The sequence below is a fragment of the Patagioenas fasciata genome, chromosome 19 (genome assembly GCF_037038585.1).
Source record: "Patagioenas fasciata isolate bPatFas1 chromosome 19, bPatFas1.hap1, whole genome shotgun sequence".
Classification (NCBI taxonomy): Eukaryota; Metazoa; Chordata; class Aves; order Columbiformes; family Columbidae; genus Patagioenas; species Patagioenas fasciata.
Window position 1 is genome coordinate 8,559,571 of NC_092538.1, and position 20,901 is coordinate 8,580,471.

At 49.4% G+C, this 20,901-nt stretch overlaps 1 protein-coding gene across 2 annotated transcripts; it reads right to left on the reverse strand.

The window, feature by feature from the left end:
• Window positions 1–58: 58 nt before the first annotated feature.
• On the reverse strand, window positions 59–19,407 carry PRPF8 (pre-mRNA processing factor 8). Of its 2 annotated transcripts, none has more exons than XM_065852879.2 (43): window positions 19,305–19,407; window positions 19,076–19,185; window positions 18,829–18,997; window positions 17,986–18,150; window positions 17,674–17,892; window positions 16,844–17,056; window positions 16,577–16,702; window positions 16,394–16,499; window positions 15,664–15,854; window positions 15,364–15,483; window positions 15,097–15,286; window positions 14,795–14,914; window positions 14,340–14,474; window positions 14,103–14,232; window positions 13,527–13,723; window positions 13,213–13,419; window positions 12,960–13,123; window positions 12,479–12,605; window positions 12,165–12,357; window positions 11,636–11,823; window positions 11,189–11,427; window positions 10,559–10,705; window positions 10,104–10,314; window positions 9,795–9,911; window positions 9,461–9,708; window positions 9,101–9,280; window positions 8,488–8,623; window positions 7,733–7,902; window positions 7,313–7,442; window positions 6,983–7,129; window positions 6,581–6,741; window positions 5,767–5,958; window positions 4,978–5,215; window positions 4,600–4,728; window positions 3,930–4,043; window positions 3,636–3,809; window positions 3,194–3,387; window positions 2,739–2,978; window positions 2,504–2,645; window positions 2,027–2,167; window positions 1,655–1,794; window positions 1,274–1,476; window positions 59–371 (listed from the first exon to the last, which is right to left on the reverse strand). In XM_065852879.2, exons 2-43 carry the CDS (start codon window positions 19,173–19,175, stop codon window positions 217–219), a joined length of 7,008 nt encoding a protein of 2,335 aa, XP_065708951.1. In that variant the 5' UTR covers window positions 19,176–19,185; window positions 19,305–19,407; the 3' UTR covers window positions 59–216. The 2 variants fall into 2 exon arrangements, with proteins under 2 accessions (XP_065708951.1, XP_065708954.1); XM_065852882.2 differs by having other exon boundaries at window positions 19,335–19,368.
• Between the last annotated feature and the right edge of the window lie 1,494 nt (window positions 19,408–20,901).

Below are 20,901 nucleotides of genomic sequence, written 5' to 3' on the forward strand. Positions count from 1 at the left end.
CCAGACGCTCCGCACACGCTCCGCCCCGGGACCGCCCCCCCGAGGCGGGATCGCACCCTCCCGGTCGTAAAAAATTTATTGAGTCACTGGATACGATACAACAGCCCGAGAAACGGCACAGGGGACACAGGGGCGTGCGCGGGGGTGAAGAGCAGAGGGACACAGACACACACGCTGTTGAATATCAACAGTACTAAGAGGGGGGCGAGGGCGGGATCAGGCGTAGAGATCCTCGCGGTCAGCAGAGTAGACCTCCCCCTCCTGCAGCAGGGCAAAGTTGAGGAAGTGAGAAGGGCGATGGACCTCGTGGTAAAACTCCTTGGGGTTGGCGAGCTGCAGCTCGTACTTCATGTTGGGGTCGTGGCGAACACCTGGAAGAGAGAGTCCATCACCCACCTGAAAGCCCCTCCTGCCTCAATCACTGATCAGAAGCCTAATGAAGCTTTCTACTCTCACAAGGTAAGTGTAGACCATGCTGGAAGAGAGAGCTCTAAATCCACAAAGTCACCACCCTTTGGGTTCCTCACCCTAGAGACTTACAGAGCAATGCCCCCATAGTCATGGAACAGTTTGGGTTGAAGGGACCTTCAAAGCTCATCCAGTGCCACCCCTGCCACGAGCAGGGACATCTTCACGAGATCAGGTTGCTCAGAGCCCCGTCCAGCCTGGCCTGGGATGTCTCCAGGGATGGTTCATCCACCACCTCTCTGGGCAACCTAGGCCAGTGTTTCACCAACCTCAATGTAAAAGATTTCTTCCTCATGTCCAGCCTGAATCTCCCTCCTTGAGCTTAAAACCATCACCCCTTGTCCTACCACAGCAGGCCCTGCTAAAAAGTCTGTCCTTATCTTTCTCATCGGCCCCTTGTAGTCAAGTGTTTCATCTGCCACTCATTTCCTGATCCCTGCTGCAGCCAACTGTGGTTCAGCTCTACTGGGCACAGCTTTTCTCTTGCATTTTCCATTATCACCTCTGCTGCCTGACAGGGATTAATTATTCAGTGGCAACAGACCAGCAAACTAGAGAGACAAGATGTCTATTTCTCACCTCTATCAGAGTTTCCTCTCCCACTACCAAAAAAAAATCATCGAGAACGGGCATCCCAGTGCTGGTTGCCAAGGAAAAGTGAGACAGCAATGCTGGTCAAACCCTGTCAGACACTCCCAGGAAGGTCAAGCATCAGAACGGGTAAGGAACCCTTTCCTGAGCAGCTATTTCCTTCTCTTCCTCCTCACTTTGCCTCCCCTCCTGTCCCTTTCCTCAGGCAGCTCACCCATGAAGTTGTAGTTCCAGGACCCCTGCGCTGGGACCATGAAGAAGCCGAGGAAGCGATCGGACAGCAGCATCTGCACCCTCTCGTAATGGGAGGGCAGGTAGCCCTTGGGGTTGTTCCCTTTGTCTGTGTTCTGCCTGCCCCACTCGTAGCCGCTGGGGGTCAGTTTGTAGGCTGTCAGCGTGCAGGAACCTGGTGTAAAACTGAAAGAAAAGAGAGATGGGGCAAGTCAGATGGATCTGGGGCGGAGGAGGGAAACCAGAAATGAGCAAATACTCCCTTTTCAGTCAGATTTTTAGTGTGAGACCTCAACGTGTTCCCAAAAGGTGCACCCGTAGGCCCCTGCAGCAGAGGGGCCACAGGAGCCTCCGTGCCTCTCACCTGCAGGTGATGATGATGGTCTTCTCCCCATCCCAGGAAGGGTTGTCAGCCATGACTTTGGCGTGGGTGGTGACATCCTGCGGCGAGAGCTGAGGGGACTCGTTTGGTTGGGTGTGAATCCACCCCAGAGGTTCCATTTCCTGACAAAAAGGAAATGAAAAACGTTTCAAACAAGACCACTTCACACACAGCACAACGTGCACAGGGACCAAAGGCTTGCCCTTCCACCTGACCCCAGATCAGGCTTGATCAGGCCAAACCCTCGAAGTCCCACATCTACAACAGAGCAGGGGAAGCTGCTCCTTGACCTCAGTTCCACGTTACTGGAGACTCTGATCTTGTACCCACAGCAGGAGCAGACACTCAACTCACCTTGAGATATTCGTGCTGCGGCAGCTGCCCTGGGAGATGCACAGTCTGGTGTGTTCCCCACTGAGGTACCATCACGATGCACCGGATCTCCTTCACTTGGGGGTTATCGGGAGGACTCACTCCATACAGGTAACCCGCAATCTGGGAACACAAACACCCGCCTTAGAAGCTCAGAAGAGACCTACATGTAACCACATGAGTGTGTGTGGGCCCTGCCCTTAGCTCCTGAGGAGAGTATCTCTTGGCTGGCAGGTTCTCACTAGAGGAGAACATCATATTTTGTTCAGTGATGAATTTCAACCCCAAGACTGGGCCACCAGGAGCCATCAGGACCTGGCTAGAACTTGTGTCTCCAGCACAGACTGCACACAGACAGCAGCAAGTTCCCAGTGTTCACCACCAGTTTCTGACTGCCCAGGACTGGTGTGAGCCCCAACAGCGCGGGCTACATCTGCAACAGACGCATCGCACACTCACCTGGGCCCGCAGATCTGAGATGCAGATGAATTTCTTCAAAACGTTCTTGGGAAGAATGTAGGTATAGCCCGTTTCCTTTATATCGTCCGATGAAACATAAATGTGGTTTGTTCGCAGGTGGAGGTTGGCAGCAGAAATCGCTCTGTGAGGATGAGATGGTTATTAAAGGGCGCACAAATCCCTTCCTGAGCACTCTGCCCTTCTCCTTGCCCAACAGCTCTCGCCGCCTTCCTACCTGACTCGCCACTCAGTCTTGGAGGAGAAAGTCTGGGTTTCGTAGTTGCTGGTTGTCGAGGTGATGATTTCATCCCCGTGTTTGTTAACGGTGCGGGTCTGCGTGGCTGTGAGCTGTGACTGCTCCTTGGTTTGCTTCTCAATTTCTGCAATCTGCTGTCTCTGTTGAGAGGGGGCAGAGATCTCCATGCCCAGGATGATGTCTCGGATCTCTGACTGTGTCAGGGATGCAACATTCACACTGAAAGAGAAAATCCCCTCAAGTCAGGCATTTCAAAAGACTTTCTGGACTCTCCTCACCAAGGCATAATTAATAGTATTAACTACGTTCCCTACAAAGCTGACAGTTCGGTACCAAAGGCCCCTGAAAGTCCTCTACACTCCAAACAGAGCACTCTGGCCTTTAGAGCAAAAAGGCAAGACTGACAGCATTATTGCAGCTGGACGGTGACTTACTTGTTCTTCTTGCCATAGTCAGCAAGGATGAGATCCTTCAGCTGCACCTCCACCTTGATCCACTCCTCATCTGTCAGGGTTGGCCAGATGTGGTGAGGTTCTGTGATGGTTGTCTTGTCTGGTTTCAGAATAACTTTGGCTCGATCATTATTCACATGTAGTGCCCGGAGAATCAGAATCAGACGAGAGAATGCCTTGGAGGAACAAAAAAAAAGATGCAGTTAGTCAGAAAGAAAGAAACCAAATATACAAAGCCCTAGTACAGCCCTCTTCTGTTTGGACACACTGACATTGCACACAAGCGCCAGTGGAATCAATCTGAAGGAAAATCCAGGCAGACTCAGAGCCAAGTGCTCCCAAGCAACAAATTGAGAGGGATCTCGGAAGCCTTGGCTCCTGCCTTGTTAACCAGCAAAATGCAGACTAGGCGCGCTGTGCTTACTGTGTAGGAAGAGATGGTTTTCAGCCAGTCATCATAGAGATTGAAGAGAACCATCTGGGGTTCGGTAGCCTTCAGGATGAGATCACCAAACTTCTCCACTTTCAGACAGGCCTGGAACGGCAGCTGCAACTCTGAGCCTTTGATGACAATATTGGGGAAGTCCAGCAAGTGTACCTGGAGTTTACAGAGAAGAGAAATTAGTTCACAACTACTGCAGAATATCAGTCCAGATGAAGTCCCCCACATGAACAACGATTTTACAATGTTCCCACAAAGCAGGATCTGCATTGTTACCTCAAGTGGATCCAACATGCCCTTCCGTGTCACTATGATCTGCTTCGGCTGCTCCTCCACAGGAAGAGACCGAATCAAGGCAGCCACTTCTTCAGCCGTCTTCCACTTGGCCAGCTACAGAAAGACAGCAGGGTTAGAGAAATATCTCCATGCCAACAGCAGCGTTTCCGTGCCTCTGGGAATTAGAGAGACTCAACCCAAATTCTAAAAATACAATGAGAATTTATAGCTTGTTCTAGATAAGTGACAAGGCCCAGTGTTTCCTTCTAACTGATCACAGAGGGCAGTTCCCATTCCTGAAGCTCAGTTACTGGCTCAGCAAAAAATAGCTGCCTCCACCGCCTCTCTGGCTTTGCCACCTGAGAGTCTTCTCACTGCACTGGATGTACGGCCAAGTGCTACGTGTGATTTGCTGTACCAGCGAGCACAGCAGCTGCTTGAAAATACAAGCTCTTCACACCTCAGAGACACAAAAACCTTGCAACATCAATGCCTGTGCCCTTTTACTTTCAGATCTCACGCTAACACTTGCCAAAGCACAGGTTACACGCTCGATATCTGAGCTCCAAACGTGTTGAGAGGCAGGAAGATGAAGATTCTTATAATTTTTTCTGCTCAAGTGAGTGTCCCAAGCAGTCAGAGCCCATCCCCAGCTCACAGCAGGCCCTACCTGTCCTAGACGCTTCTGTCCTGCCCACACAGATGTATGGATGATCTTGAGGAAGAGCTGTCCAGTTCTGGGATTGAAGATGAAAATGGCTCCATTGATGGGTTTTGTGGTTAAATTCCCTTCAAAAGTCTGAGAAAACAAGCAAAAACAAAAAGTACAGTGAGATGAATGTAGCCTGTCCACACACTGGCACACCAGCTGACTTGCTGTGTGCTTTGAGCAGGAACTGTATGAGAAACATAAAAGCTGCTCTGTGCCCAATGCTAAATTAGGGTCCATGTTGATTCCTTGCTTTTCATCACGCGCCGCCACAACCACCCTGAGTGCAGGACATCACAGCCCCTGTCCTTTCCCCCCGAAATACAGCACTGGCCTCACCTTGTGAATGGTCACTCTGTACACATTGGTGTCATCCACAAACCAGATGATCTGGTTGGAGAAGAGCTCTCCGTAGTTCTGGGAGGACAGGTACGGCTCTGTGGGCTCGGAGGAGTACAGCTGCAAGCCCTTGCGGATTCGTTCTCTCAACACATACAGCGCAGGATTTGCTTTCATAATTTTGGCCATAGCCTGTTGGATCAGGGGTTTGCTCCCAGGGAACCAGTTCCCATAAGCACTGAAATGCAAAACAATCAGAAGATGAAGGGACAACCACTATGCACAAGTCTTCCCATGCAGCAGGCAGGGTTCTTTCTGCCTGCTGAACACTACTGTACGACTTCTCTTGTGATATCCTTGGGAGCTCTTCACCTACAGCCTTGCCCTACACCTCCTCTCAGTGGAAACATATTGCAGTCCCAGAAAACCTGCATCTTCTCTAACAAGAACACTGGAGCCTAAGTCTGCTTGCTGGGATGTTCTCCCTAGTTCTTCAGTGAAGAACTGCTGTCCCCAGTCATAGGGGGCCTTGAAACAAGGCCTGTCCTTCAGCTCCAAGAAGAATCTGACAGAAATCTCTTAAGAAAACAAATGATTAGTGAGCTGGGACCCATTATTATTGAATAAGCAGACATCAGGCAACTTGAAAGGACTGCATAGCTGCCTTAACCCTTCCCCTGCGTACCTCCAGCTTCTGCCTTCTGCCTGGAACACAACCCAGTTCAGAGACACTGAGAGGCAGCCACAAACTACCAATTACCATTAAGATACAGAAGGTGCCAACCTCACCTGTGCAAGTTATAGGCCAGATCAATGGCAATGAGCACACCGGTGGGAGACGGATAGATACTCATGTTGTCTGTTGTGTAGTCCAGGAACTTGGCTCTTGCGTAGCGCTCGATATCATGGGAATCGTAATCTCCCCAACGCAGCTGGATATCTATCCAGTACTTCTGAGTGGTGGTGCTGTCCATCACATCTCTGAGGAGAAAGCAAGCCAGGACAATTTAATCTTGCACAAAACTCTCCTGCAGTTGCTGCATGACTTTCACAGAGAGTAACTGCCACGAGCACGAACGTTGAAACCAGCTACTGTGCGCGTACCATCCTGAGAAGGGACTCTACTGCTCTCTTCATAAAGCAGTTGAATGCAGAAGCTGTTAAGAGAAACCCTCAGTCAACAGGCTTCAGCTGCAAGCTGAAATAAAGCAGCACAGTTACTGTGTAGTCATGAGGGTCATCTCCCCCTGGGGAGCGTCTGGTGAGGATTCAGTCGAACCGAACACAGCACGGGTGCAGACAGTGTCCAGTTCACTCTAGATTCCTGCCCTAGGACAGTACAACTTTATGGGGTTTCCTGAAAAACCTTCTGAGCTCCTGAACTCTAGCTCAGGGCAAAGATCAATTGGAAGAGAGAACAGGAACAAAAACAGTCTTCATGCTTGCAGAAAGCAAAGGAGGTGCAGCAGCCAGCTACCCAAACTAGCTCTGTGCTTTGCCAGGTATGATCGTGTCCTCCTGTGCCCCAAAGAAAACCAACCCTAGATGGCCAGGAGACAGGATCAGCAGCAAGATCACAGAAAAGGAAAAGAGAAACACTCACTTGGAATCTGCAAGCAATGATGGACGTGACACGTTCCACTTATAGGAAGCAAAGAGGAGGATATCTGCACATGAGGAATTCATCTTGTACGACTTCCTGGGATGGATTGTCTCTTTCTGCACTGTCTCGATCTCCAGAGCATCCAGTTCTTGATCAAACACCTGGGGAAAAGGCAAAGATGAGTTGTGCGCAAGCAACCTGACTAAAGAATCTACCCTCAACACAGAGCTAAAACAGGCACCCAGGAAAATCCCTTTCCTCCCCTTCTTCATCAAATTGTTGAAGAAGGGGTGGCCCTGCTCTGATTCCTGTGACAAATCTCTGTTGCTAGCAGGAGGCTGTTGGTACACAAGACTCATGCACACATTGCACAGAAACAAACCATGTTAACTTACTGCTCACCTGACACAAATCCATGACAATGCTCTCATGGATCTTTTGCCACAAGTGAGCTCGGAAAATCTGAATGAGAGAAATCTTCAGCGTGGGTATCTTGCCGTGCATGAAGATGCCTGTCAAATCCAGCTGCACCTGAAACCCAACATATACCTACAAAACAAAAGCAGCTGTGAGAACACACGACGCCACAATTGATTCAGTTTAGAAAACAGAATAGCTACTATTAAGGAGGTTTAGTTCATCTGTAAGAGTTGTTCTGGAAGAATTAGTTAGATCAATTAACTTCTCTCAAATCAGTGGAAGTTTCTAGGGGTACAACCTCCAGATACTTACGTTTGCTCTGTTAATGGTAGGAGACCACCAGAGGGTGAATCTTCTGTTTGGAATTTGGTTCAAACCTGACCTCTGGGCATTCGTCAGCTTCTTCCACTTCATGGATTCCTCAAAGCCACTGGCCTTCTCCCTAGAAAGGACAGACAGTCAATTATATAAAATATGATTCTGTGATTCTAAAATACCCCAATTTCCACTGACTATCATGTGCCACAGATAACAGAGGCAGGGAAGACTGTTCCATGCAAAGAAATTTCCCAATCCCAGGTGCCCTTACACCTGAACTACACAGTGTGCTCCAGTGATGACTGAAAAACTGAAAAGGCTCAACAGAATCAGCACAGCTTGAGCCGAGGGCTCCTCGTAGCACATCACTAAGCTCCAGTTTGCATGAAAAGGCCAGATCATTGTTTCTCTTACCAGAAGAGACCCTCCCATGTGGGGAAGTAAGTGCCCTTGAAGAGAGTGTGCTCCAGGATCCCTTCCACTCCACCAAGCGCCTGGATCATGTCTGTGCGGTAGTTGTTCAGGTTCCAGAGTTTCCCGTCATGGCGCTGATGCGTCCACCAGAACGGGTTCTGCTTCAGGACCTGCACACAACAGCGCACTGGTGAACAGCTTTGTATTCAGATCCTCTAACCTGGCTGAACTGATTTGAGGAACCAAGATGATGATGATGACGTCAGCTAAAAAGTAAAAGGCCTCATGCCCTCGGTCCTGGAGGACACAGCTCATCTACAACATGAGTTCAGTCAGTACTTCCATGCAATTCAGACTGGGCAGAACCTAAGACGATGTTTTTATCTTTCAGAGATGAGCCTCCTGCAAAGCTACCATTAGAGGCCTTAAATAATTAATTCTTCCACTGTTATTAAAACTTAAGATTTTGGAACATTTGTTCTGGGACCCTTTTTCCCCCCCTCTCCAGAACTGATTTCTTCATACTCAGTTGTGCTAAGTGTGGTGTTCCCCAAGACACTACAATCTATCCAAATGCTTCAAAAGCAGCTGAAGATTTTGGAGCATTTGATTCTCAACAGCCCCTACCAGTTTCAACATAGGGCTCTAAGCTCTGCCTGCAGCAGACGGATAAAGCAGCACATCTGCAATAATTCAAGGTGAAAGGACATTGTCTGAACCTCACACTCAGCCAAGAGAAATTTCCCAGTCAATACCTGATACTGCTTGAAGTCAGTCCTGACTCTCCATCCTTTATCATAAGCTAAGGTATGCCGGTCCTTCTGGAAAAGGGTGTTAATACGAGGAATTCCCCTGTCCCACGAGTCTTCCAGATCCTCCAGCGTCAGACGCCTGAAGAAAAAAATTCCCCACACTTTGTTACTTCTCATTTTACAGCAATGCATTAATGAATTAATTCAGGTAACGAGATCACAGAAATAACACAGACCTCAGGACTCTGGCAGGAAACGTTCTAAAATGCCAAGCACTCGGGGGCTCAGCAAACTGTCTTGCTGCCACCACCGTGAACACGCTGTCACACAGCCAAAAGAAAAAGCCTGCCCTTGTAAATGCACAGAACTAGCTGCAAATGGGTCTGATGGCAGCTTTTTCTGGCACTACTTGCCACATAATTTCCCTCGAACTGCCATGGGTGCACCTTCTGCTTGCAGAGCCCACACAGAGGTAAGATGGTAGCTATGCAGGCAGCCTGCAGCACGTATCACGGGGCCAGCAAGGTCTGCAGAACCTCAAGACTTTGCAAGACTCCACACCATTGCCTGTCTCCACACCCACACACACACAGAGCGACTGCGCAGGAGAACACACCTGTTCTGGGCGATCGCTTCTTGTCGCTTCAGGGCATACTCTGCCCAAACTCTCTGAGAGTCAATAAATTCACTTTCCCATGGCTGGATGTAACGATACAAATTTGGGATGAGCTGGTCCTCCTCGTGACTCATTCCTGAGCGGAAGTGAGTGATGCCAACATCTGTCTGCTTTGACCACCTGGAACAAAGAGGCACAAGGTAGGAGTGATGGGACTTCACAGGTCACACTGCCATGACCTGCTGTAAAAGCAACATATCTCTGTAACATGGTGTGGTTTAGCATTCTCAGGTATCTTTATGCAAAAGAGTATCTAATAGAACACCCACTCCATGCAGGCATTAGAGCAGCACAACTCACCTCAGGTCAGACTGTGGGATGAGAACGTGGCCCATGGAGAGCATGCCCAGGCCCCCCAGTTCTTTAGGGGTGTAGAACACCACTGGTGGAAAACGGCTTGGCATTTTGGAATTCAGACCGATTTTGATTCGAGTCTGGATTTTATTTTCACATTTCACCAGCAAATCAAGCAACTCCTGCGTATTTACAACGGCTTCTCGGAAATATGTCATCAAGCCAATGAGAGCTGTATTCCATTTATTGACAATCTAGAAAGGAAAGCAAAGGATCTGTCCTCAGCTTGTTCTCTGAGCATCTGCAGAAAGCTGTGTCACACATCTTCCTCCCACCTTACCTTGGTGAAGGTTGTGGAGCCAGAGGCCATGAGGATCTGCCTCACTCGGTTGTGAAATCTCTGCATAGACTCATCGTCCACACGCAGGAAGCACTGAGCTGTGCGCTCCTTGGTGACCTACAAGAGCACAGGGCCATCAGTTCCCTGCCGGGAGCCCTCTCTCTGGTGAGCTCTTGCCATCAGGCATTTATGAAACACAGAAGAGGCTGAACAACACCTCTACAGTTTGAGGGTCCCCACTCAATCCCAGCAAAAGATTTCCCATCCCTCCCAGGAAGTCTCTCCCAGCCTCTCAAACCCTCGCCCCACCTCATTCTGCAGGTTCCAAACACCATCCTTGTGGGTGAATTCCTCGTAGCTGGTGCGGCACTTAGGCAAGATGCGGCACTCAAAGCCACACATATTAAACAGCAAATTGGGGTTATCTTTGCTGTAAACGGACACGAAGCTATTCTCCCACTGCACAGTGGTGACCGATCGAGGCAAACGGTTCTTGATATCCCAGAATACAGCACGACCACTGAAAAACAAGATGTGTGCAGCAAGAGGCTGGCTGTTACTGAAGTGAAACAGAAACTGAGCAAGTTGTCACTGCTTTCCTAGCATCATAGTCCCTCACACCCATCACTCACTATCAGAATTACAGCACAGACCCCCCACACCTTTTCTTCCTGAGCATCTGCCTGTCAGTCTACAACACTTATTTATTACAACTCATTTTCCAACCCTCCCACCACTTGTTTTTTCCGCGTTGCAGCACTTACAGGTTCACATCATGTTTCATGAGGCGCATCCGAGCATCCCGGGGCCAGCACTTCTTGTTGTTGTAGCCCACGATGTTCTCGTTATTGGGATCTGGATGCTCAGTCAGGTATCGCTGAATCAAGTCTCTTGCCTCATCTGCTGTAAACCTGGAAATGCACAGAAGAAGATCTGGAGTTATATGACCAACTTCCCAGGACACCAGTTTGGAAGGTAACTATCCAATTGCTGTATCCTCCCGCTGAAGGGAGCTTCAATTTCATTAACACAGAGCAAGCCATGACTGTTTGGATTATCTTTCCATGAAAAGGCATAAAATTTTATCTCCACTTGCTGTGGAACCAGAAACTATTTATTTTATTAGTGGAAAACCTCTAACAATTGAGCTTTTGACATGGTTGCTTTTCTACCAGTCCAGTGAAACTGTAGAAAAGCAAACTGAGAAAGCAAGAAGCAGCATGTGGACACCCAGTTGTTTAGGGAAGTCTATCAATTCAAATATTCCTGATCTTTCTTAGTAAAGGGAACAAAAGCCTGAAGTAGGTGCATACTAATTCCCACTTCCACAGCATCTGCTGCAAAACGTCAGAATAAAAGTTGGACTGAGGAAAGCAGGGCCCCAGAGCTCTCACCTGAAGAAGATGTGAATACGGTCAATGTATCTGCAGAAGAGGCGAATGGGATGGGCCACCTCCGTGGCAATGTCTTGGAAGCTGAGGAAGTCATTTGGCATTTGGGGAGGCCCAGCCATTTCGCTGGCACGGTGCAGACCCAGCACCAGCAGGTCCATCACAAGCCCATAATACTGGACAATGAAGGAAGCAAACTGCAGTCCACGGATAATCCCGTAGGAGTTCGTGTGATTCATGTCCTGAGGAGATGAAGCAGAATAGTGAGAACCTGTCACAATACAGAGACCTTTTACCTGAGCAGTTGCTCTTTAGCAGAACCTAGATGGGTTTTGTAACTCCCTCATCACTTCTTTCTCTGGCAAGTCTTGTGTACCCTCATCACCCATGGGTGCAAAACCTCTTCATTTAACAGTTCCACACACCCCCTTTCCTGATAGCAATCATCACCTTGTAGTTGATCACCACGTTGTTCTTGGCTGTCATGTAGTCAGCAATGTTGTGATCAACAATAAGACGCAGGAGCCTGTTGAGCAGCGTCAGGTCAATCTTCTCATACATCTTCTCAAATCGAGATTCCAGCATCACATTGCATTCACCTTCACTTGTTTCCCAAACATCTTGCAGATTATTAATGCCTGAGGAGACAAACATCCTTGTCATGTTATCTGACACATCAGAGCACAGAAGCACCCATCTGGGCACAAGAAGCCAACATATTTCTTGTAAAGGCTGATTTTTCAGCTTCTGGTCCTTCCAGACTATGCAGAAATTGGAACAGAAATACATTACCAACCACTAATGCCACAGAAGTTCTCCTCCTCTGGTATGTATGTATATATGTTAATCTATGAAACAGTCTCGTAATGACTATTGACTGCAAGTTGCAAAGATGAAAACTCATCTCCCAAGAGCACCAGCAGGAAGCAAGCTCCTGATAGAAAACTCATTTTTCCATGGAGTAAAAGACCCCACTAACCTTGACACCACTTGTACACCAAGAGCGGAGGAGGTTCGGTGTCAGCGGGTTTGATCCATGGAGGGAAGAGTCTTCGCTTATCAGCCTCATACCACAAGTACTGATCCAGATAAGCATCTGTGATTTTCTCCAAGGGCTCAACATCATAAACAGGAACTAAGTGGCTGTAGAGATCCATGAACTCAATACCCACCTTAAAAAGAACAGGCAAAACTCAGGCTTATAGCTGACAGAGAGCACGAAGTCTTAGCACCGTTTAGTTCCTGAATGCAGCGGAACTTTCAGTGTGGTCTGGCTCTCAGCAGGACACTCACCTCTTTGAAGGCTCTCTGAGTTAAAAGGTGTCGTTTGATTCTGGACAGAGCTTCATGAGGATTATCATAAGCCTGTTCAATCAAGCCCAACTCCTCTCGCTGTGACTGATTCAGGCGAGATTTCACACTGAAAGCGAGAAAGAACAGTTCACACACCTAAGCACAAACAAACTAATGGCCACTGCATTAAACTGATGAAAGATCTCGGTCAGCTCAGCAGATCAAGACAAGATCTGTAACCCTTCACAAACCACATCCCCAAGCTTGGAAGCACGGGACTGTTTCTGCCGCAAGTGGCTGAGTCCACGAAGAATCCCCAGTCAACCTTGACAATACCACAACCTACAGCCTTTCCCAGTCCACCAGGGTAAATTTTACAAAATACTCAATTCCAGAAAGAAAGGGTAACAAAATAGCTTCAGAACCCTTTCCCAGCACAGATGTCTGCCCCTGCAGAACACAACTATTTCCCACAGTGTACCTGTAAGCTTCCTTCAGCCTCTCCAGGGCCAATATGAGCAACTTGGTGTCATGTTTGTAGGACAGTGGGGGGAAGGGAATGGGTGAGAACCTCCTGCTTTCCAGCCAGTGCACTGTGGTTGTGTACACAGCAACAGCCTCTTCTGCGGTGATATAAGGCCCATCCTGCAGAATCACACCACCAGCATTAGTCAGCGAAAGCTTCTATATGAAAATAGCACAAATTTGGGGAACCTCAGGAACGACAGAGGTACCTTCAAGTAATTATGCTGCCGCTCCTGCTCAGCTTTTAGGTAGAGCCTGGTCAGCCGGCCCAGATTCTTCTTACAGACAGTTTTGTCCACCGTGGCACCCCGACGGATCCGCTCCCTGTTGTAGTGAGCTGTATTTGTCCACCAGTCAGCTTTCGCCTTCACGTACCTCAGGATCATGTTCTCAATAGGAGTTGGCAGCCCTGGCACCTGGGGAGCGACAGTCACTTGAGGGAAGCAGGAGTGGGAACCTTCACAAGAACAGTTCCACCTGGGAGATATTAAAATGGAACTAAAAGGCCAAGTGAGAGACTCACCTTCCAAGGAATATTGGCCTTCCAGCAGCGCCAAGCCTCGCTCAGATGCTGCAGGATAGTTCTGGCTTTGTTCTGTTTGATTCCTTCTGGCATCATGTCCAGAATGTCATGCATAACCGCTGCCCTCAGCTCCAGGTCAAAGTGAGACTCCACACGCTGCTTTGTGACAGTCTTTGCTACACCCTTGGAGTGACGCCCTGGAAAAAGCAAACTACTTCAGCAGTTCCGACATTACTGGGCAGTGCTACTCTTCTTCTTAATACGGAAGTGCATGGAGGTGCTAGATGTTTGAAGAAACCACGCTGCCACAACATCACTGATGAGTTTGGAGCAGATGATTAGAAGGCTATGGACCCCAGCGCTACAGAGCAGAGAATCCCACTTCCATTTGGAATCTATTCTGGGGGTACTAGTCTTGTAAGAGCTCTAAACTTGTCAAAAGCCCTTAGGGTTGAGATGGAGCATGGACACAGAGCACCACTTGGAACAGACAACTGCAGTTCAAGCTGGCAAGTAAACAGTATTAATCTTTACCAGACACTCTTCCCACATCCAAGATTTACAGAGTGTGCTGACCTTCAAACTGCCTGGCCAGCAGATTCCCCAGCCAGCGCTCCAGCAGCGGCGTGATGCCCCTCATGAAGAACAGCCACACTCTCCAGCCTGGAGCCCAGAAACCACAGCCAGGACCTTTGCCCACAGGCCCCTGGAAGAAAAGAGACATGACAACACCAGGTCACTTACACTCCCAGAATCCCTCCTTCACTGCTAAGGTTAAGTGGGGTCACCACCACGTGGAAAGGTGCAACTCACAGTATTAAACCTGTAGTAGATGAGATGTTTCAGGTCCTTGCACATACGAATCTGCCTCATCAGTTTGTACTTGTATCGATACATTCCTGTCAGCTGACCCACGTGGGCAAAGATGTACTGCAAGCCATCTGCCAACTGAAACACAGCGAGCACACTCAGAGGTGACAATAAACATTAGATACATTGCCTCTAGAAGACAGGTTTAATTTTACAGCCAGGAGCAGAATGTGTTAGGCCATACAAAGCTCCTAACTTACTCAAACAATGATTGATTCTTACAAACTAGGCTAAAAGCAGTCTCACATAATGCTGCATGTCTTCATTGTTCCTCCTCTTCTCTAACACTGCAACAATCAATCATTCTGTGCCTCCTGTATAAGATCGCTCAGATATTCTCCTCCTCCTCTCAACCTCCCCTCCTTACCTTTAAAAAAAAAAAAGAAAAATAAGCCTACCTGAAATGCATCCACATTTCCAAGCCTGTATTGGACGTGGCTGTCCACCACCAACTTGGTCAGCCGCAGAACCTCCCGGCACAGATGGAAAGCATTACCGAAACGAGATTTTTTCCTTTCCTGGAAGAGACAAAAATCCCGGATTTATGTAACAATGTTATGTAAGAGCAAAAAAGCTCCGATTTGGTCTGTCTGTACAATAACTGAGCGTCTGAGGCACTATGGCCTGTCTTACCACACTAGTTACCGAACAATCTTCAGGAAAACTTTATTCTTGAGTAAATTAGCACACGGACTGATACCTTAGTGGTGAGGGTCTTCACAGGCTTCAGGTTGAAGTTGTAATCCAAGTGAAGGTAGTTCAGGTTCTTTCTGTGGATCAGCAAGTTCAGCATATTGTAGCCCTGGCGACAGACCTGCAGACCCACTTCCACCCAGTCCAGCTTCGTTGACTGGAAAAACTTCGTGGCCTTGAAGGAGCGGAACAGGTACCTGGAGAGAGCAGAGAATATAATCAGCTGAATCCCTGTCACAAATCAGCAGTTCCCTACCCAACAGACCCCATTTACCTCTTCTTCTGGGCCTTTGGGGGTCTGTGCTTAAGTGCGTTCAGAACGTAGTATTTCAGTAGTTTCTGATAGGAGACTCGCACTTTCACTGGCTGGCCTGCCGGGCAGTGCTCACGATACCTGGGGATAAACCAGACTGCAATTTTCCAGGTGCTCACATTTCTTTAGAAAACAACCAGTCTCCAAAAAAGCCTTCTAAATCTGCAGAAACCAGTCACCGCAGGATGTCTTGATTTTCATTGGAACAATATAATAATGTCACAGTCACTAGAACATCCCTTCCCCCAAGAAAAAACTCACCAGTTCTTGACCAGGGGGATATCAAGAGCTCTCCGAGTCCTCCCAGACCTCAAATTGAAAGGCCGCGGGGCCCAGAGCAGGGCGATGCCGTTTGCTGTGTTATCGGTGTAGAGCGGGGTATCCTTCAGGAAAGGTTCCACAAACTCTGGCAACTCGAATTCTTCATCATCATCAGGCAACGGTTCCTGACTCTGAAACGCAGAAACACCACAATATATCTGTTTCTTGGTTGCTTCAGCTCAGTTTTCAGAGTTAACCAAATATGTCTTTGCTCTCATGGATGAGGTGGGACAATGCTGAGTATCAAAGAAGCAAAAATAGTTGTACAAGGCACAACTGGACGTGAGAACTAACTCTGGCTACTAAACCCTGAGCAAGGTGTTACAGAGGTAATTCAAGGGAGATGCTGGCTCCACGAATACTCCAAGAGCAACCAAAAAGATAACTAATCTATCAGAATTTTCTAAATACTACTGTTAATTAGGCATTGGGCTTTATCCTGCAGAGACTAAAGGAGACAGCTTTGTGCAACTCCAGAAATGGAAAAAGACTAAATGATAACTGTGTGTTTTTTGTGAAAGGGCTTGTGCTTTCTCCTGAAGTATCTATTTGTGCGTGCCACTATCAGAAGCAAAGTTATAATCAGAAGCAAGGTTACCAGTAAGATATTAAAGCCCCATCGCTTCCAGACAGTAGGGTTTATCCCAGGCTCTCTTGGACAGTGACTCACCTTGACGGAATGTCTGTGTGAAATTGGGTTGATCAGTGGATCAAAGTAAAAAGCTGGGAGATCAGGATCTTCTGTTTTAATGAAAACGACGTTTGGAGTGTGATACCTACAACACAAAATATGTCTTAGAGCATCCCAACAGTTTTCCCCTCCTCTCCCTGCTCCTGAGGCCGCTGCACTCACCAGGTCAGGTGGACATGGTGTGGCAGGTTGTTGTACAGGTATGGGAAAGCAATTTTGTACTCCGTCCTGATCGGCTGCCTGATGATAATTTTGTTGATGTCATTAAATTCATTCCAGTCTTCATCCCTCAAATGAGACAAAAATAAATCGTTATACGAGCATTCAGGAGGATGGAAAAGCAAACATTGATGACACATGATAACAGATTAGCCCTCCTAACCCTTCCACAGACAACCACTTATCTTTCCTCCTAAAACCAACACTTACTGAAGATTGATGTCTCTAACAAGAGGCTCAAACTTGGGACCTCCAGGAATAGCCATGTTTAGCGCCTTGGAGGTAAAGAATGCTTTCAGATCAAACAAATAGAAATAATTGTCATCCACAAGGTCAGTGAGCAGCTGATTAGCCAGCCGGTACAGCGTGGACATCATTGGGAGAGTGAACTGCCAGCGCTGGTATGTTGAACCATTTACATATCTGTGAAAAAACAAGTACAGACACTCAACACAGAGCCAGAAGACAACTGGGCCCTTACCAAAGGACCAGAAATAACCAAACACCTTTCACTGCACATCATTCACAGAAAATGTGAAGCACAGCTAACTCATAGGCACCTCTAGACAGAAAGACAAGCTGCTGAAAACCACTGTGGACTCCATCTGCCCAGCAAATACCAACTGGTCCAGCTCCCCTCCAATTCCATATCCAAACCGACATGCAACAACTGAAGTCATATTCAAGCCTTTGGTGTCTATGCACATTCTTAGCGAATATTAATTCAAATTCCAAACAGACAATTAAGTTTCCATCTTTACAGCGTGCTAAGAAACACCCATTTTAGCAGTTAACCGTGCAGCAGCCCTGCTGCACAGACAGGCCTTGTTTGCCCTGGCTGGATGCTGAACACAGAGGGATAAGCTTCACCGCAGTCAGGTTCTCCCAGCTTTGAGGGAAGGTTTTCTCTCCCTGCCAACACATGTAGCCCATTACACAACCAAAGGTCACCTACTGCTGTGCACAGGTAACTTATGCAGCGCATAATTACGTGAATTTTCCCCCTTTCCAGCAAATTGTGCTATCGAAGGGGCACATACTTCCTGTTGTCTTTGAGCGGCTGGTGGTCGTAGAACCAGTCCAGCACAGGCGCATCCTCCTCCGCATCCAGCTCAAGCTGAATCGCTTCCAGAGGCTCCACATCCAGGATGTTATCGGCATAATCCAGTGGGGGTTCCTCATCATCAAATGGGGGGAATCTCATCCTCTTGAAGTGACGCCTGTCTCTCTTCTCTCGCCTCATCATAATCCACATTGACCTGGCAGAAACCCAGAGAGAGTTAAACGTCACTTTTATTGTGAATTCGCAAGTGTTTGCTCACAAGTTCCAAGTGCACGGAGAAGGCACTTACCCCCACTGAGCAATGTACACCGGCTCTATGACCCAGGGAATTTCATTCACAAAAGAGATGGCACCTGTGATATGGTACAGGACTGGAACATCTCTGATTTGCTCCCAGGGCATGGGCATGTTCTCCAAGAGCTTCAGAACAGCATGAGGCATGTACTTCAGAGCACTGCAACAAAAAATCATGGAAAAATCAGGGTGGGGAGGGATCTCAAGAGAACAGCCATTTGTCTGCCACAAGCCAAATTACCTCTGTGCCTTTCACTCCTGAAAACTACACATCTAATCTGTTCATAAAGGCCTCCGGTGACAAACCCACCAACCTCCTATTCTACCTTTCTGTTTCAAGTATCAAGCTATCAAAAAGTTCTCTGCTGGTTTGGCTTCTGAGAGATTGTTACACATTAAAAATGTTACAAACGAAAACAAAAATTTTCAAATGAGTTTCTGGAGTTGTTATGGATAACGGTAAGTTAGTGCAATTCAACATGTGCGTGAACTCGCTCCCTGAACCCCAACAGCAAAGAAGCACTCACAATGGTTTTTACTCTTGCAAAAAACGTATGCTGCCTACTTCACACTCTCCCCCAACTTCTTCTGAGACAAGGTGCTATCCAAGGGTAACGTTTTTATCATGAAGTCAGAGCAACAACTCCTTTGCTTATCCTGTTCTGCATTGCTACCCAAGTGCATTCAATCACCCCGTCCTCCTCGGGCTACTACGCTGCTTCCAGCGCACAACTGACACGGAAAACCCTTTGGCGAAGGGTCTCTCCCTGCACGATGAGCTCTGACAGGAGCTGAGCTCTCAGCCCGGCCCCGTGTCACACAGCGCGGATCCCCTTACCCCAGGTAGACACGCTTGTCGTGCCGGAACTTCCGATTGGTCATGTCGCCGTGGTCGCGGATGATCTTGCGGACGTGCTCGGGGGGCATGTCCTCCTTCTGCGCGTCCACGAACCCGAATTTCCTCTTCTCCGCATAGCGCTTGGCCTGCAGCTGCTGCCACTTGCGGGCTGCGGGGACAAGGAGGCCGCGGGGTCAGCGCCGGGCCCGCTCGGGAGGGCTGGGGTGCAAGGGCCGGCCGTACCCACCTTTCTCCTGCAGCTTCTCCTCAGACATGTAGTCGGGCAGCGGCGCCAGCGGGTTGGGCACCGGGGCGCAGCCGCCGCGGTACGGGAAGACGGCGGCCATGGCGACTCACCTGCGGGGGGCGAGAGGGGCTCAGGGCGGGGACGGGGCCACCCCCGGCCTGTCCCCCGCCATCCCCCCGGCACCCCCACGCCCACCCCCGGGCCTCCATCGCCCCCCGCCCGCCCTCACCGGCTGCCGCGACGCCCCGCGCTTCCCCACCACAATGGCGGCCCAGCTCCGTCGCCTCCGCGCCTCCGAGACCCGGATGTGGGCGGGGCAGGGCTGTCCAATCAGATTTTCGGCAGCCTCGGAGACAGCAGGCGCAGCCTATCAAAACGCGGAAGAGGGGCAGGAGGCGAGACCAAGGGCGGAAGGGGAAGGGAAGCTGTGAGTGTAGTACACTTCCGGCGGGATGCCCGGCCTTCTCCAATCCTGCCCTCCGCTCTGGAGAGAGGCGGGTGTTGAGAGCTCGGCGCCGGCTCTGATTGGACAACGCCTGGCGCAGATACCCCACGCTAACTGTAGGGGGCGCTGTGGGGCCGGGTCTGTCATGGTACCCCATTCTCCCGCACTTTGACGCGCTCCCGTGGTCGTACCAGGGCCCTTAATGTCCCCACAAGCAGCCGCCGCTCTTCGATGTCCCCGTCCCGGCCTCCCTGGCAGCACCCTGGCCCCTAAGCCCTCTGCGCTCACCCAGGGCACCCCCAAAACGCGACCCCCGGCTCGCTGCAGGCAGACAAGCGGGTTCAACACATCTGGAGGGGATCTCGGCTTTTGGGGTGAGGGATGGGGCTGGGGGAGTATGGGCGGCGGCAGGCTGGGGTGTAGTGCAACTACATTGGGGTGTAGGCAACTCATTCCCCGATGGAAACACTCCCTGTAGCCCCATGAACCCCTGTACAGGGGGATTAGAGGGGCAAGTCCCTTCCCAAAGCCCTCCAAGCCAAGGCTGTGCCATTAGGAGTTGGACTCAGTGATCCCTGTGGGTCCCTTCTGGCTCAGGACGTTCTGTGATTCTACGATTTTTCATTAGGATGGACAAGCACAAGGTTCCCCCATATCCAGCCGCAGTGAGCAGCAAAACCACCACTTATCCCACCACGGCACGGTGGGAAAATCGTGTCTGATTAGGGGCTCCAAAAAAATAGCTTCCCGGGCCCTCGACCCCGTGTGCCCGGGGTATGCGACAGCACGTGACGACAGGAATGCGGTGACACAATCCAGGCCTTGAGAAACGTCCCTGGTGTGGGCAGAGGCTGGAGGACAGCGCAAGCGTTGCCGAGCGGGGGCAGAGGCTGCGCTAAGGGCAGGGATGGATCGGCGGAGCAGCTCCTGGAAAACTGATTTTAAATGAGTTAAACCAAAGAGAAAGCTCCGGCTGCAAGGAGCAAGCAGCACATGAGCACTTAACCACCACTCGAGGTGACAAACCCAAACCTTCAGCAGGTACCTCCAGCACCTGCAAGCTTCCCTGCCCTCTCCGCAAATAGAAACGTAAGCGGCTTTGGCCACAAGTCGTCTTCAGCCTCCCACTGCCTACACACATTGCTCATCTTTCCCTTCCCATGCAGAGATGTGTCCGCTCCCATATTTTCCTCCTCGAAACAAGGGCTGCTCGCTCCCGGCAGCATGTGGTTTCAGCCTGTCCCCCAGCTTTTCAAACCAAAGGAGAGATTTTAAACTAAAGGTTGTTTGCCACACAGAAAGCACGGCAGATCCAGTGGATTCCTCAAAACCAGCACACGTAACTCCAAGTGGGATGATCTTGCTTTTATACACAGCGCTG

What these genes read in the sequence shown, in the direction of transcription:
- PRPF8 (XM_065852879.2), bottom strand. Translation starts at nt 19,175, where the DNA reads ATGGCCGCCGTCTTCCCGTACCGCGGCGGCTGCGCCCCGGTGCCCAAC. An exon ending in GGCAGCATAATTACTTGAAG is followed by an intron (nt 13,124 to 13,212) that starts GTACCTCTGTCG and finishes GTGATTCTGCAG; the next exon opens with GATGGGCCTTATATCACCGC. An exon ending in TTTGGAACCTGCAGAATGAG is followed by an intron (nt 9,912 to 10,103) that starts GTGGGGCGAGGG and finishes GTGCTCTTGTAG; the next exon opens with GTCACCAAGGAGCGCACAGC.